Source organism: Octopus bimaculoides, chromosome 2, assembly GCF_046866305.1.
Source record: "Octopus bimaculoides isolate indiv1 chromosome 2, ASM4686630v1, whole genome shotgun sequence".
NCBI lineage: Eukaryota > Metazoa > Mollusca > Cephalopoda > Octopoda > Octopodidae > Octopus > Octopus bimaculoides.
In genome coordinates, this window is record NC_142929.1 from 187,749,690 (window position 1) to 187,768,489 (window position 18,800).

The 18,800-nt window shown below is 36.5% G+C and overlaps 1 protein-coding gene across 1 annotated transcript in view; it reads right to left on the reverse strand.

Annotated features, from left to right (window-relative positions):
- Positions 1 to 265: 265 nt before the first annotated feature.
- Positions 266 to 18,800, reverse strand: part of LOC106872598 (adenylate kinase isoenzyme 5) — a 57,965-nt gene continuing 39,430 nt past the window's right edge. Inside the window, exons 8-13 of the mRNA XM_014919634.3 lie at positions 18,183 to 18,311; positions 17,662 to 17,840; positions 14,402 to 14,518; positions 4,585 to 4,776; positions 3,440 to 3,514; positions 266 to 535 (exon numbers count right to left, since the gene is read on the reverse strand). Of these exons, the coding sequence (XP_014775120.1) occupies positions 521 to 535; positions 3,440 to 3,514; positions 4,585 to 4,776; positions 14,402 to 14,518; positions 17,662 to 17,840; positions 18,183 to 18,311 (707 nt within the window). The 3' untranslated portion in view covers positions 266 to 520. The remainder of the gene's footprint in view (positions 536 to 3,439; positions 3,515 to 4,584; positions 4,777 to 14,401; positions 14,519 to 17,661; positions 17,841 to 18,182; positions 18,312 to 18,800) is intronic.

The window sequence follows — 18,800 nt, forward strand, 5'->3', positions numbered from 1 at the left end:
AGTGCTTCTTGATAAATGGAACCCAACATGTTATGATTGATAAAGTGTCATTAGTTGTGTCCCTCAGTTTACTGTGTTGGGTCGATTTCTCTTTATTATTTACATAAAGGACATTGCACATATCATACATAGTCAAACAAAAATCTTTTCAGATGAGTCTAGCACCAAAGAGTCATTAATGGATTACATGACTGAACAGAGTTTGAATCTGATCTATGTGCTGTGATTCAAGGAGGGAATAAAAAAAAGAAACATAAAATCCATGTTGATAAATGAGGAAAAATTTGAGCTCGTTTACTTTGCAAAATAGATGTATTTAAATAGTCATATTCTCTTCCTTCAAATAATGTCAGACTTTGTTGTAACTGTGGACAACAACTATTGCTGGAGTGTCCAACACCCATAAAGTTGATATGGCCTGTAGAATGTGCTCATGGATCCTGACAATTTTCCAGTCTAGAGTTCCCAATATCATCATCCTTCTCTTTACTTTTGCTTGATTTCATCTTTAAAAGTGTTGTTAACTGTATTCACTCTATACAAAACAAAAGATTATGAAAATTGAAACACCATAAAGCATTTAGAAAAAAAAAGCAAAGCCTTGATTATTGGGATTACATCAAAACGTTCAAAGTCCATATTTTTCAATATGGAAAATATTTCATTAACATAGTCTAAAAGATGTCAGTATCATGTTCACAAGTCACCCAAGACTAGGCTTGTGTACTACATACCTTCAACAAAAATAGAGCTCACATGACATAATTTTGTTACAGCAAATTTTTTTTTTATCAAATACCGGCAGAATTGATACTGGTGCTTTGTAAAAAGCACTCATGCTGGTGCCACATTAAAAGAACCCAGTACACTCTATGGAGTGACTAGCATTAGAAAGGGTATACAGCTGTAAAAGCCATGCCAGAACAGACAATAAAGCCTGATGTGGCCCCTGGCCTTACCAACTCTGGTCAAACCGTCCAACCCATGCCAGCATGGCAAATAGACATTTAATACTGATGATGATGATGATGCCATGGAATCCTAATCACAAGACCACTTAGTAACCAATATGTGTGTGTATGTGTGTATGGTATATATATATATATATATATATATATATATATATATATATATATCTTAGGTTGTCAAGAAAGTTCTTGTGGAATTTCTAATTTTGGTTTTAAATGATGTATTTTCAGATTAATCTACATTAAGTTACTTTGACTTTATATATCATTTTAAAGCCCGTTTTTCATTCTATCTAATCGTGTTACTCTTTTTCTTTTTGAATAATTACGACATTTTTTCCTGGATGTTGAATACAGCATGGACAAAAAGCAAGTTCGCACAATTTTCTTATTCCAGTTCAAGCTAGGCTGTAAAGCTACTGAGATAGTATGAAAAATACAATTGTTTATGATTATCCTTGTATTTTACACACACACACACACGCACATTTGTAAAATGTGTAAAATTTGAAAGAAATTGGTTGTGTAGTTCTCAAGGTTTATGGATTCACACAGACACACATACAGACATTCTCATCTTTATATATATAGATACATATATTATATATATATATATATATATATATATATATATATATATATATATATCCCGCCTTTGTTCCGGGCAGAAGAGTTTTAATTCTTTTGAGTCTTTTCCAGTAGCTGATACATTGCATCGAGATGATTTTCTTAGTGCAGCTTCATTGGATTGCTTCGAGTTTGTTTCGCCGTGGATTTTTTATTGTGTGGTGACCATAGTTGGGAGCAATAGTCTAAGTGGCTGAGAACGTATGTCCTCCAAAGGATCATGAATGTCTCTTTTTCTCTTGTTTTGAAAGTTTGGAGGATCCATCCATCCAGCCATCTGCACTTTATTATAACCACTCTGAGAGTGTAGTGAGTGCTTTTTATGTGCCACCGGCATCAGGGCCAGTCAGCTGGCACTGGCATCAACCACACTAGAATGGTGCTTTTTATGTGCCACCAGCATGGGTGCCAATCAGGTGGTACTGTCATTGGACACAACGACTTCACTTGCCTAAATAGGTCTTCGCAAGCGCAGTTTATTGCCCAATGATTGAAGGGTGCCCTTAAATGGGCTGGTTATGCTGCACAGGCATAGGCCACGGTTACGGTCTCATGTGGCTTGCTAGGTCTTCTCAAGCACAGCATAACTGCAAAGGTCTCAGTTACTTGTCATCGATTCAATGTGGCCCAACGTTCAAAGGTCATGCTTCACCACATTATCCTAGGTCTTTTTGGGTTTGCTTTTTCCACAGGTTCCCTCTACTACTAGGGTGTGACACCTTTTCACTCAGCTGTCCTCATCCATACGCAACACATGTCCATGCCAGCGCAGTCATCTCTCTTGCACACCATATCTGATGCTTCTTATGTCCAACTTTTCTCTCAGGGCACTTACACTCTGTTGTGTATGCACACTGACATTACACATCCACCTGAGCATACTAGCTTCATTCCTTGCAAGCTTATGCATGTTCTCAGCTGTCATGCTCCATGTTTCACTGCCATGTAGCATTTGCACACATGCATCAGACAGTCTACCTTTTACACTGAGTGAGAGGCCCTTTGTCACCAGCACAGGTAGGCGCTCTCTAAACTTTGTCCAGGCTATTCTTATTCTAGCAGCTACACTCTCAGAGTAACTGCCCCTCCCCCAATGCTACTGGCTTGGTCACCTAGCTATCAACTACTTTTTCCCTAGCTTTTTCCCCTGGAATGTGACACAGGCTGTTTCCTGCACATTTTCAGTGTTTATTGCCCCTGAGCATTTGCTACACACAAAATCTATCTTCCCAGTTAGCCTTCCTATGATATTGCTGCACCTCTTATGTGTCCATAGCTTACACCGGGTACATTTTATGGAGTTTCTACCTATGCCTTTGCTACAAATCAAGCAGGGCCATCTATCTGAAGGGATTTGTGGTTTGTCTGCCTTCCTACTTATTAAGACTTTGGTTTTTGCAAGATTGACCCCAAGACCCTTCGATTCTAGACCTTGCTTCCACACCTGAAATTTCTCCTCTAGTTCTGATAGTGACTCCGTTATTAGAGCAAGGTCATCAGCATAGAGGAGCTCCCAGGGGCATACTGTCTTGAATTCCTCTGTTATTGCCTGGAGGAGTATGATGAATAAGAGGGAGCTGAGGACTGAACCTTGGTGAACCCCTACCCTAATCCTACCTGGAATTCTTCACTGTACTCATTGCCATGGGAAATGTTGTTTACATCATCATCACTTAACATCTACCTTCCATGATGGCATGGATGGTGTATATATATTACACACACACACATTATATATATATATATATATATATATATATATATCTAACAAAAAAAGAAAGAACAACTCCAACATCATCACTAGCACCACCAGTACCATTGCAACTATATATTTATCAACTTACCCGAGGAATAAATTTTTTTATTTCTTGATAAATCTCATTGTTCACTGTTTCAAATGATTTATTCTCAGTATCCAACTGGAGGAGAGCACATTGTAGAAAAAAAATTTTTTAATTATTGTACTTGGATTCTGATATACATGGATACAAGGATAAATGAAGACTAAAAGTAGTGGTTGGAAGGAAGATGTGTAGCATGTGACTGTCGCATTGACCATGACAGAGAAAGTTGAGCAGAAAATCTGCATCAAATTTTGGCAAAAGATTGGTGATAACTTCTCAGAAGCCTATCTTAGTTCTGCTGGTTGCAGGTCTCCCAGAACATTCATCAATATCGACATTTTTTAGCCATCTTGGAAATATCTGAACCACTGGCACACTTGTGTATGGCTCATACACTCCTCTCCATACACTTTCTGCAACTTTATGTAGGTCTCTAAACAGGTATTGCCATGACAACTTTCTCTGTCATGGTCAATGCAATGATCACACACTACACATGCTCCTTCCAAGCACTCCTGTAAACAGCCGAAGTGAGCTAGAATGTTAAAACTTAGTGTGCATGCACAGCAGAGTTTAAGGTCAATCTGTGTCAAACAGCTTCATTATGCATGCTTTAGCTTCATTACTATGGTAACAGTCCGGATACTTATTGATCAAACCCTGTATTTGTACTCATTTATATGCATTTATGTTACTTTATATAAATTTATTGCTGTTTAATATAAAGTTTATTGATTCATATATTAGTACAGTTTAATATACATTTCTAACATTTGATTTACATAAGGTGGTGAGCTGGCAGAATCGTTAGCATGCCAGGTAAAATGCCTAGTGGCATTCTGTCCATCTTTACATTCTGAGTTCAAATTCTGCTGGGGTTGACTTTGCCTTTCATTTTTCCAGTGTCAATAAATAAGTACCAGTTGAGCACTGGGGTTGATGTAATTGACTTATTCCTCCCCAGAATTGCTGGCCTTGTGCCAAAAGTTGAAATCAATATTTGATTTACACATTTACTGATCTTTTTTATTGTTTAAATTCATTTGTAATGTTTTATACATGTGTCTCTACCTTAGAAATGTTAAAAAAAAAAAAAATGATGGAACTTGAAGACAGAGCAATGAGAACAAAAATAAGGGCCCTACCGTGACTAGCCTGGACAAATCATCATAATAATTAATGACAGGTAAGGTGTGTGTCTCAAAACAAGTGATCTCGTTAGTTATAGCTAATAGATTGTTCACTGAATATGAAGCCCTTGCACTGCGCTCCATTAGAACTTTCACAGCTTCCTGTTTAGGGCATCTTAAGTGGATCATTGTTGTAGGTAAACCAATCTGAAATATAAAGTCAACATATAGAGCTTATTGTTGAACTGGGTAACACATTATACAGCTTCTTCCTCCCCTACTGTTCTACCATTGTGTCAATATGTTCCTACCATTTAGCCTTAGGTCAATATATAAGGCTCCAGTTAGTACAGGTTCAGTATATTGTTGAGGCTCTTTCTATAGTGTTAATGTATTGTACATGTGAACAGTATATGGAGACCTTTGAAATGGACCACATATCGTACACCATTTGTGAATATACAGTATTCCTAGAAAATATAAAGATTAACCTATTGTACATACTGTAATATTGATTTAAACTTACATTTTAACAATAAGGTAATATTGAGGGTGCTCTCTAGAACTGTATTGATACAGTTTAAAGTATGTAGTATTCAGTAAACAGACAGTAAATCCATTCACATTGCATTAATATAGTATGTATCCTTCAGAAATGACATAACACCCAGTACATTTTCAAGAGTAGCAATAACAAACTTCATGCAATTCATTCCTTTGAAAGTTGCTTGCTGCTGATGGCATGTTTAATACGTGCAGTCTTTTGAAAATTGTTTACCTTTGTATTCAATCCCTATCTGCCTTTGAAAAATACTTGCTGTGGGTACCCTGTTCCTGGCTGTTGTGATCATCTCTTTGTTTCTACCATGGTAGAACTTGCAATTATTCACCAAAAATAAACTGACTTAACAATAAACTATTCTGTATGTACGTATGTTAATTAGACTGTTTATGAAAGAAAGATTAGATTCTCCACAGTTATGCCATTCACAACGATGTTATAGCCACAACTGCAGCTTCAGTAGCTATAATCATTACATGTTCCGTATCTTTCAACAAATTATCATGCTGTTAAAACTTGTTTAACACAGTTGACAACTTCTGGAATGTGAAATCCCTTATTGAGTGGATAATTAATTTTTGACAGTGTTCATAGTAAAGTTATGCAACAGAGAAATCACTGCTGTTCGTTGTCTTTGAAACTGTAGACTACAATGATTCTCTTGTTGCTTAACATTACCCTGGACACTTGTTTCTTTCATACATGTAATACATGTACTTGCACAGTTGTGACACTTGAAGCTTTGGTTAGATGCAGCAACTTTTATAACCTCAGCCATTACAGCTTCAGCAATGTTACAAATTATAAAGCCTTCAACAAGCTGCATGCTCAAACTTGGATGCTACAACTCACAGTTACAAATATTGCAAGTTCAACAATTTTTATAAGTTTGACAGTTTGAGGACTTAATCTAATAAAATATCCACAGCTACAAAGCTGGTCAAATACCAGTAGATCAAGTTGTCAATACATTGTGTTCTGCACCCTTTGAAGATGTTGAAACAAAGATATATTTTATTAGATTAAGTCCCCAAATTTGTTAAACTTGTGAAAATTGTTGAACATGCAATATTTGTCACTATAAGTTGTTTCATCCAAGGCTGTGCATGAAACTTGTTGAAGGCTTTATAACTTGTAATATTGCTGAGGTTGTAATAATTGCTGAGGTTATAAAGTTGCTGCATCTAACCAAAGCTTCAAGTGAAATAACATTGGTAATTGATAAAATGCAGATTATCCAATTTCACATGTTACACTCTGGAATGCTGTTTTTGGATTCACCCTTTAATCATTAACACTGTCTTATAGCAAACTAACTATCTATATGCTATGGCGTGAACTCTGAACACACTTTATCAAGCTTCATAACATTTTTGTTTTGCAATGCCAACATTTTAATACTCTAAGAAGTATGATAGTAAATGCTATTTTGCTGTGCTCTGCCTCTGCTATTTAACAATAGAATAGTAATATGTGATATTAGATTTTATTATTGTACATTGTTATTGTCATCTTATGAAATTTTAGTCTTATGCAATTAACTGTACTCTAAATTTTTAAGCTAAAATTGTTACAACATTTAGTACACTCTGAAGTATTAGAGCTACATGTTGCACTTATTCTAGAGATTGGATAGCAGACATCATGTCCTCTATCATTGGGGTCAACATTTCATAAACTTTTCAAGAAAAGAATAACATATAGTGTAGCCTGTAGCACTATATCAATGTATTGTTTATCTTCTAGGATAAGAATTTATAACACATAGACACAGCTGTGTGGCTGAGAAGTTTGCTTCACAACCACATGTTTTTCTGGTACTTTAGGCAAGTATTTTGTACTATAACCCTGGAATGACTAAAGCCATGTGAATGGATTTCATAGATGGGAACTGAAAGCAGCCCATTGTGTGTGTGTGTGTGTGTGTGTGTATGTGTGTGTGTGTGTGTGTGTGTGTGCATGTGTGTGTGTGCATATATGAAGTTGTCTATCAGTAGATAACAGCAGGAAAATCATGGGCAAGAAAGAGACTTCAGAGGTTGGTGTGCATGAGGGATAGTGTTCTGAGAATGATATTCTGAACCGTTGTAGATGTTTATGGGTGTCCATCTGTGATTGTACATGTGTTGTTACATAAAACATGGTTTTAGTGGTCTTCTAGAGGGAGGTGTTTTGTATATATGATCTGGTGTTCAGGGGTCAGTACACATGTAGTGACAGGGGTTGTGATTCAAGAGTTTTGTTGTAGCATGAATCTTTGTCCTTGTATATTCTTGGGTGCCTTTGTCAGTCACTCTGTTGCGAGTATCATCTTAGGGGAGGCCCTAAAAGGAAAACAAGTGATCTTTCATGTGGAGTATATCTGTTTCATTGGATAGGTTACTGTTGCTGTTGTTTAACCCCAGGTTAGTCCTGTCAAGCATACCTATAATTAAAGACATTCCAGCCATGACTTTCCTGACTTTCTAAGACTATGTAGGATGATGCTATATTATGAGAATGGTCTTTCTATAAGATAGAAAGGTGTGATGAGGGACATTAGGCTACTATTTCCACTAGGTTCAGTCATCACATTGAGGCTAAATTGATGGCTTGTTTTTTGTGTAGCCAGTATATATGCATGGTTTGTATGAAGTTAATGAGGATGGTAGTAGTAATGATGATGTGGACAATGATGATGATAAGGATGATAATGGTAGTGATGATGATGAGGAGGATGGTGGTGGTGGTGGTGGTGGTGGTGATGATGAGGATGGTGGTGGTGGTGGTGGTGGTGATGGTAATAGTAGTGGTGGTGATGCTGATGATGATTTGCATAGTTGTTGTGTGATGGTGATGGTGGTGATGCAGTTAGTTGCAATCATGATGATGATGATGGTAAGGATGCTGATGGTGGCAGTGGTGGTGGTAGTAGTGTCAGTGATAGTGCTGGTGGAGGTGGTCGTGGTGGTGATGAAGATGATAGTAGTGGTAGCAATGGTGACTGAGGATGTTTATGATGATGGTGATGGTAATTGTAATGATAACAATAGGGATGCTGTCAAACCCTACTTCACTTCTCAATACCACACCTTTCAAAACAAAGTGTTCACAAGAACCTGCTTCCCACCTTACACACACACACACACACACACACACGCCTCCTGATCTACAGGTGATTTTGGCAAGGTGGGTAGTTTTGGCAGCAGAATCATTATAAAACCTTATCTCCCTGACCTACTTTTTTTTTCCCTTGCCTCTCTGTCTTTTGCTTCACCACCACCACTGCCACCACACCACCACCACCACCACCACCGTCATCATCGTCGTCGTCGTCGTCGTCATCATCATCATCATCATCATCATCATCATCATCATCATCATCATCATCATCATCATCATCATCATCATCATCATCATCACCATCATGTTGTTGTTGTTCCAGGTATATCATATGATGTTGACAGTTGATACCTTTTTTCGGGTAAGCAATCACACTTTATGTAGGTGTGTATGCAAATAGCTATATGAACTAAACTGTTTTAGCTCACATTAAAGAATTTATAGAAATACAAACATGCTCATAATGTAAACACACACACACACACACACACACACACACACACACACACACACACACACACACACACACACACATACACACACACACACACACACACACACACACACACACACACACACATACACACACACACAAGCATGAAAAGTAGGTCAGGAGAAATTGTAGAGATGCTGGAGTAGAGGAAAGTAGATATGTGCTGTATTCTATTGGTAAAATGGAAGTAAGCTTCTGTCAGACCCTACCTGGGCAAGGAATACAGGTACAAACACCTTCTGAATTAGTGACTGTGATTGGGCTGGTGGAATAGGCGTATTATTAGTTGAGAAATCAAGTAATCAAGGCAGTGAGAGTATACTCTTACTGTTAAAATAACCAAGCTTAGGCAAGTCATGGACATGACAGTGACATTTATCTCTGCATGCTCTCCAGAGGAACAGGAAGATGGCTTCTATAAGGCTCTCCTGCAGACTATCATGTAGGTTAAATTTAATGAACAAATTAGACACCATTTTGATGACTCTTTGCTGTGCATGGTGGCTATGGAAAAAGTATGAGGAATGTGGATAGGTCAAAGCTTCTGATATAAATGATCTAACCATTTGCAATGCTAAATTTTGAAATCTGGTCAACCAGCTGATCACTTACCAAACCAATCAGGTAAACACACAAACCAGATATTCTTCATAGTTACCAGGAAATGGAATAAACAGTTAAAGAAGATGCTGATTAATACAGACCATTGGTCAGTGACATTTAAGTTAGTACTAGACATAGTTAAAGACAGAAAAGTGATACAGAAAAAAGTGTGGAAGTTAAAAATTTTTTTAGATCAGTTGTAGGTTCAAAAGAAAAACTAGTTGATGAAAAGAAGTGGGGGATGATGGAGACTTATATGAGAGGATACCTGAAAGTTTCTACAAGTAACAATCAAGTAGAAGATATGCTAAATGTCAGATATACTTATCAAAGTGAGACACTGCAAGTAAGAGGCTTGCACATGTTCTATGATATAAAGATCAAAGGTGTGAGATATCCAGTATTACAAGATAGTGTACTAGAGAGAATTGAAATGTCATAGGGAAGAATATTCATGGAGTAATAGCAGTAAACTTGCCTTCACTGACATTGAAAAGAGATGTGGAAATGCTTTTGAATGAAGAGAATGCTCTAGAGAAAGAGATCCTATACCAAGTACTCAAAGTGGGATTAAGGACATGAAGGCAGGAAAAGCAGCTGGACCATCAAGAATAGCAACTGAGCTGCTTAAAATATCTGGCAAAGTAGGTCATATGTTAGTTGCTCAAGTGATTAATAATTCACAGAGAACACCTGTGAGTGATTGATCAGTATCATCATTAATGGTTAGAAAGGTAAAAAAAACTTGTCCAGAGAAAGGCAATGACAGAGCTATCAAATTGATGGAGAACTGATTAGAAAGAGAATTAACTTAAATGCAAAGTAGTGCAGATTTATGCCAGGACAAAGTTTCATCCATGGTTGCTTCCTTGTGAGATGATGTCAGGAAAGTACTGAGCTAAAAGTAAGCCATTCTGCCTAGCTTTTGTTGATCTGAAGAAGGCTTTTGATGGTGTTCCATATTTTGTTGTCAGATAGTTCTGAAGAAAACTAAAGATAAAAGAATGGCTTGTGTGAGCCATGAAAGCCTGGACAGAGTTGCTGTTGGCAAGATGAGAGTCAACAACAATTCAGTGATGACAATGTGCAGATAGGTATTCATCAAGAATTGGTTCTCAGTTTCCTTCTATTTTTTTTTTATAACAGAGGAGATGAACCCTAATTGTCTATGGGAACTTTTGCATGCTAATGGGCTAGTTCTTATAGCTGAATAGACCAAAAATTTGGAGGGGAAATTTTAATTTGGAAGTAAGTCTTAGAATTGAGAGATCTCAGAGGAAACCTAGCAAATATTAAAGTTTTAGTTTGTAAGAAAGTAGACAGGACCCTATGGACATAGAAAAGCTTAGTATGTAGAAGAGGTGTAATAAGATTCCATTTGGTATACTCATTATAAACCATGAATGCACAAGAAGTGTAGTGGAATTACAGAAATGCTGATATGGAAGGTAGACTTCATTTGTGGCAAATGTACAAAACTGTTAGCAGTAAGAGTACCTATGAAATAGATTCCTCCAAATGTTCATCAGGCTACCTAAAAGTTAACGATAGCTTTTGCTTTTGATATGATTTAAAAACAGTGGTGGTAGGGGTTTTGAAAGCACATTTGCTAGAGTAAAAACAAGGTGGATAACGTTCTGGGAACTATTTTATCTTTTAGTAACAAAGAATTCTCTCTTAGAATGAAGGGCAGATATTTCAAATACTTGCTTACAAAATATGATGCTGTATGACAGTGAAAGCATGGATTATAAATGTAGAGGATTTATAAAGGTTGGAAAAATTGGAAGGGAACATATTGGATGTGTAATGTCATTATACATAAATGACAGGGCACAAATGAGTTGAGAGAAAAGCTGGATATAAGAAGAATCAAATATAGCATGCAAAAGGACTATGATCATGTGAAGTTGTCTGAGGAAGTGGATGGAATGTATAGAAGAGAAAGACATAAGACAAAGTGGTGGAGACTGATTTCAAGAGGCTGAATCTTATGAAGGAGATGACAAAGGATTCTGAAGACTCACCCATCTTATGCATGCATAAAAAATAAATATAAAATTGATGATAGGATGGCTGGTGATTGTGATGGAAATTAGTATGTATAATATCTAAAAACTCCCTGTGAGAATAGACTTCTGAATGACTATAAATAGTAGCAGTCTGAGTGAGAGTCCGGACAGAACAGGTATTAATCACAGGAGGTCATAAGGTGTCGTTTTGGTAGTTTGTCGGAATATCGTTTGTTGGTTCATATATAGTTCGTGGAGAGTTTGTTGGATTGTTACGTTGTTGTTACTCAGCTTTGTTATATGTTTTATTGTTACTACACAGTTACAATGTGAAAAAAGTATCATTATAACAATTGGCAATACAACAATATTGGCAACAAGGATTTGAAGCTCACGCAAGTCAGTTAACAAATTTTTGTGATACAAAGTTGTTAATTTGGGAAGACCTATTAGCTTCTATAATACAGTTGCAAAAACAGCAACAGGAGTTGCAGAAACAACTACTTCAGCAACAAGAAAAATAATGGAGCTGTGTTTTAAGAAGTCTGGAAACACTATAAGTTCATTTTCATAAGACGGCATATTGAACTCTATAACAGAATTCAGTTATGACATAGAGGAGGGTATAATGTTTGCAGCATACTCTAGAAAGTATGAAGAAATATTCAGGGAAGACTGCAAGTCGTGGATAGACAATGAAAAAGTAAGACTATTATTATGTAAATTAGCATGAAAAATAAATATTGTAATTTTGTTTCCAGGAAGCAGATGAACTGCTATCAAAAATATTCAGTGAAAAGAGTTCCCTATTTAACACTTAATGGGAGTATTGGAATCTAGTTACAAAAGAAGATGAAGACTTTGTCACATATGTTGGGACTGTAAACCGAATGTGTGAAAGGTTTAAAGTGAAGCAACTAACTCCTGATATGTTTAATCTCCTCATTTTTGTACAAGGGATTACTGCAAACAAAGTTGCAGAGATACATGTAAGAATTCTCACAAAACTTGAATAGTGGACCAAAGTTTAACCCTGCAGACAGTTGCAGAGGAGTGTCAAAGAATGGTAAACTTATGTCAGGACATAAAGAAAATTGAAGAAGAGTTCTCACAAGTACAAGCATGTTGACCGGGAAATTATATAAACAAAAAAAAAAAAAATATGTTAAGGTCTCTGTTCTAAGACTGAGGCCTGTTTTCAAATAAAGGAAAACGTCATACCTATATTCAAACCATATAGAAAGGTATCATTTGCTGTGATAAAGCAGGTAGAGGAAGAATTAGACAGACTGGAGAAAATGGAAATTATTCAAACGTTAGATTATTCTAAGTGGACAGCATCAACTGTGTGTATTGAAAAAAAAAAAAAAAAAAATCAGGGTGTGTGCCGATTTTTCTACTGGTTTGAATGGCTGTCTAAAAATGTACCACTATCCACTGCTTACTCCAGAGGATATTTTTGCAAAATTAAAGGGTGGCAAAATATTTCAAAACTGGATCTGTCTGATGTGTATCTACAAATTAAAGTAGACAAAGAATGTTTGAAGCTTTTAACAGTGAATACACACAGAGGACTCATCATCATCATCATCATCATCGTTTAACGTCCGCTTTCCATGCTAGCATGGGTTGGACGATTTGACTGAGGACTGGTGAAACCAGATGGCAACACCAGGCTCCAATCTAATTTGGCAGAGTTTCTACAGCTGGATGCCCTTCCTAACGCCAACCACTCAGAGAGTGTAGTGGGTGCTTTTACGTGTCACCCGCATGAAAGCCAGTCAGGCGGTATTGGCAACGGCCACGCTCAAAATGGTGTCTTTTATGTGCCACCCGCACAAGAGCCAGTCCAGGGGCACTGGCAACGATCTCGCTCGAAAATCCTACGAAGGCCAGTCAGGCGGTACTGGCAAGGGCCGCCATTTGGTATGAAGCTCTCACCTGCAATATTTCAACAGGTTATAGATGTGGTGTTGGTGGACTGTTAATTTGCAATTCCATACTTCAACGATGTATTAATTAAAAGTGAACCTCATGATCAGCATATCAAACATGTGAAGTGTGTTTTTCAAAAAATAAGAGATTATGGTTTCACACTCAGTGAGGAGAAATGTGAATTCTGTGCCAAAAATGAAACATCCAATTGAGATGTAGACCCAGGCTCAGCCACAAAGGCAGTAACTCTGAATCACTGAATGAAAGCTGACTAAATCTGTGGTGACCTATTCAACCAGTACCAACATGGAAAAGAAGATGCGAAAGGATGACATTATTATTGTCATTTTATGCCTGCTTTCTACGTTGGCATAGATTGGAGTTATTGCCTTCCAAGATGGGTCATAGGATATTTTGTTCATATATTTCATGTGTGTGTGTGTGTGTGTGTGTGTGTGCATGAGCATATGATGGTGATAAAGATACACACTCACACAAACACACACACATACGCCAACATGACTGTCTGATTGATAAATTATTCATGAAACTTGAAGTATTGAGTACTTTTTCTTTCCTTTTCTTTTTGTAAGTAACACACATTCATACAACTGCACACTCACATATTTATGGAAACATTTTTGGCTTAATGGATAGGAAGTATGTTTCACAAGTTCAGGGTTCAGGGTTTGATCACATGGGTGAGTGCTTTGTCCTTTATATTCAGTTTTAGAGTAATGGTTTCATGTCTTTTTATAATTAAGATCTAAACTGTTAATATATGAATACAAAAGAGAGATTTGAATAACTGTAAACCTTCTTTTGGGCCACCATGCATGTATGTTTGTATGTATATGTATGTACAGATATACATATGTATTATATGTATGTATATATATGCATGTATGAATTTTGTTTCTATGATTCCATTTAAGTTCTATATTGGGAATAAATACCAATGATTTGGGGAATATAATTTGCAATGGACTGATCTTCTATCCTGGGAGAGTGCTATCTGTTCATTGAATTCTTGCCATGAAATCAGAGTAGAAACATCATCAATGTGTCCAGGTGAGGTCTCTAAATCCTATTTAAGTTAATTATTTTAAGGCAACATTAGCTTACCATATTATTGAATTGGTCAAGTTGAGTAATGTTCTTGGGATAACCAAGCACTATAATTAATTGCTTTAGTTGCACAGCATCATCAATTTTTTTATTGATTAACTCATTCACATCAAACTGCAATAAAAACATACAAGAAGCTGTGAAAGTTGATATAGAATTAAATTATAGCATTCAAATAAATACAAGTGTGTGTGTATGAAATAAATATATTGGTGCAAGCATGACTGTGTGTATAAGTTCGCTTTCCAGCCATATGGTTTTCAGGTTCATTCTCCTTGCATGATACCTTGGGCAAGTGTATTCTACTAATCAACCTGAGCTGACTAAAGCCTTGTACATGAATACATTTTTGTTGGGTTCAGTCTCACTAGCTTTGGGCTGATCAAAGCCATACAAATGAATTTGGTACACAGAAACTGAAAGAAGCCCATTGTATATACGTGTGTGTGTGTGTGTGTATGTGTGCACGTGTGCATGTGTGTCTTTGTGTTCATACTTGTTTCCCACCGTCACATGACATGCAGTGTTGGGTTTTTTTCAGTCTTATTGTAAAGCTATTCTCAATAAAATCAAGACTGAAGCAAGTAAAAAATAAAAGATTAAAGTTTAATGGGTTATTTTTATGTGAAAGTTTGATTTTTAACTAAACAATTCATTTGTCTTTGTTCTGAGTTGAAATTCTGCTGAGGTCAACTTTGCCTTTCATCTTTTTGGAGTCAATAAAATGAGTACCAGTTGAACACTGGGGTTTGCATAATTGATTAGACCCTCTCCCAAAATTCCAGGCCTTGTGCTTGCAGTAAAAAAATTTAACTAAACAATTTTTAAGATACACACAACCACGCACACAACTTCATTACTACTTACAGAATTACTAGCACAAATGTAAAAGTCACAGATCTCATGTGATATATACACAAAGACAAGAGAGTGTACTGGGGAGGAGGATGTAATGATTAAAAAAGTGGTGTTGGTGATGGTGGGGAAGATTACCATGTTTAATAAAATCAAGTTGGATTTACACTTGCCCAGCACCATCATCATCATCATCATCATCGTCGTTTAACGTCCGCTTTCCATGCTAGCATGGGTTGGACGATTTGACTGAGGACTGGTGAAACCAGATGGCTACACCAGGCTCCAATCTGATTTGGCAGAGTTTCTACAGCTGGATGCCCTTCCTAACGCCAACCACTCAGAGAGTGTAGTGGATGCTTTTACGTGCCACCGGCACGAAGGCCAGTCAGGCGGTACTGGCAACGGCCACGCTCAAAATGGTGTATTTTATGTGCCACTCGCACAAGAGCCAGTCCAGGGGCACTGGCAACGATCTCACTTGAAAGTCCTTACACATGCCGCGGCCACAAGTGCCAGAAAGGCCACGCTGGGCACAGGTGCCATCACAATTTCACTTTCACTTGCCCCAATAAGTCTTTGCAAGGTGAGTTTCGTATTTTGTTTTCTTATTAATGAAGAGCAGGTAGGCGGGTAAAAAAATTTCGCTCACATTTGTGTGTGTGTGTGTGTGTGTGTGTGTGTGTGTGTGTGTGTGTGATGGTATTTGCTAGTTTTAGAACCACTTTATTGTAAAGCTATTCTCAATTGCTGAGAAGTAAACACAGATATATATATATATGAAATACAATCTACTAATGTGTAAAATATATTAAGGATTATATATTAGGTTACATTAGACATATTCAGTTATGACACAACTCTTTTATATGTCTTCATCTTAATTAGAAAAAAAACATATGATTAATTAATGTAATTTAATATGTCAATGTAATGTAATTTAATATGTCAATGTAATGTAATTTAATATGTCAATATGTGGGTTATATATCTTATGTATCAAAAACACATCTCTCAATTCATATTAATGTAGCTACAAACCAGTATAAGAGCCTACATATGGTCACTCAATCTGCTAGAAATAGCAGACAATTGCCGTTGAAAACACACCAGACTGTCTTACAACAAGGACATAAAATAGTCATGAATGCAAAAAAAAACCCCCAAAAAACCAATGGTTACAGCTGGAATGTCTGTTTGCTCAGAGTTGACCATTATTAAGGCTGTTATTACTAGCTGAGTAGATGGTTGAACTGGTGCTGGTAGAGCACCACATTAAATGGGTTACAATTGATAGAATAACAAATAAAACGCTTTGTGCTATTTGGTTCTGTTTATGCAAATTTCAACTGCTTTGACAAAATACCAGTCAAGTCCTGGAGTCTGCGTACCTTATTTCTGATGTTATCGTTCCATTAGAAACCATTATCAATGTTTTTAGAGTGGTGAATTAGTAGAAATAGTGTTAGAAGTTATATTTTCCAGTGAGAAACTACATTCCTTTATGTTCTGAGTTCAAATCCTATTAGGATTGACTTATAAGTATCTGAAATGCCCTTGAGTGAAATCAATTGACTACAAATTTACAGTTAATTTTCATTTGAACTTTGAAAAAGAGATATTGACGTTCAACAAATAAGTCATTTGTTTAGAGTATCCAGCTGGTATAACATTATGACTCATATCAAACCAAGGACATATTCACAGATGTCCAACTCCAGTGATAAAGAATCTTTGAGGAGAACTGAAGGTGCATCCAGTATTATTATGTTGTTCAGTTTTTGGGTTTTTTTAAAACTTGTATAGCTTAGATGGAGAAGAAAAGGCAATGATCTTTTCTTCCCAAGCTAAGAACCCTTTAGCATTTAACCACTTAACCCTTTAGCATTTAAACCAGCCATATCAAGCCAGAATATTCTACCTGTTTTATGTTCAAAATGGCCAGATCCGGACTCTTATACTTACTCTACAATGTTATTCTAAAAATAAACAATCAAGCCATTGAAATCTTGAAGCTATAACACAGCGTATGATTAATTCAAAGCACCGTGAATAAATAAGCATTGCATTTGACAGAGTAATCTGAATGCTAAAGGGTTAAAGGTTCTCTGGGACAAGAAGGAGAAAATGGAGAAGAGTTATCCTTAGACAGGAGGCTTGATCCACATGCTTCAAATACAGTAGGCTTCACGAAAGGCACCCTCAGGGCAGTAGGCTTTATGAAAGGCATCCCCAGGGTATGTTTGTGCCTTTCATGATGGTCTCATTCGAAGGACGAACAAATAACCACTGACCTTTGATGTTCTCCGTTTAAACTCTGACTCAAAGAGAAGGTTTGGAGTGTGGGTGATAGAGGATGTAAGTAAAGTTAAACTGCAGATAAGAATTTTAGTGAAGCTCACCTGTTGTATAAATTCGTCATTTCTAATCAGTGTTGCAGTAGTTTTCCACTGGCTACAGTCAGGATTTTTGGGATCATTAATACCATTACATACCATCTGACCAATAGAAATAAAATCCAGTCTAGGATATTGCGATGCCAATGTTGTAGCATGCAGCAATTTTTGACAACCTGGGATACCTTAAATATAAAAGACAAAGGAAACAATGAATATTTTCTTTCACTCTGTGTGTGTGTGTCTGTATACATATATGTATATAATATACATATACACACACACACACACACATACATACATACACATATACATATACATATCATATAATTTGAGATGTTTTGGTATTCAGAAGACCCAAAAGGCAGGTAAAGCTGATGTGGCAGTGAAGGCAATGCTCCAGCATAGCCAAAGATATGATGCCTGAAGTAAACTAAAGAACCTGTATAAAGTGACATCATCACATTCCATGAAGAAGAAGTAGGAGGAGGAGAAGAAGCAGAAGAAGATTAAGATTGATATGTTACCTGTTAGAAGAATCATTGGGCATTTTGGGAAATGTGGATAAAAAGAGAGTTCTGAAGGATATGTTATCTCTTTTGATGAAGTCTCCAAATCACTATAAACTGACATGCACTGTAACTGCATCTGTATTTCTAATTGGACAAATAGAAAATGTACAATTAAACAAACACTTATAGCAATTAATATTGATTATAATTTCCATTATATTTAAATTCGGTTGATTATTAAGGAAACAAAATCTACATTGTTTATAGTAAGATTTGAGGATAAGGGCAATTTATAGCACAAGTGTTTTTGTAGTGACATCTATTGGATGTTTTCTGTAAGTTGTGCTGATACAGCATTCAATCCTATATTCCACAAACCTTTTTTTTTTTTTTTTTTATGATAATTTTGAAAATAGTGGTAAGATTTGATATAGACTTAAAATAATAATGGTACTTATTGAAGGAACTGAAAAACTTAGTTGAACTTGGTTGGATTTGATCTCAGAACATAAACATGACTAAACACTGCATTAAATTTTGTCCAACTATCTACCAATTCAACTATCAAATGGATGAAGCTAAATACCGCATACAATATTTTCCACCAGTCTACCAATTCTGTTATTATATATT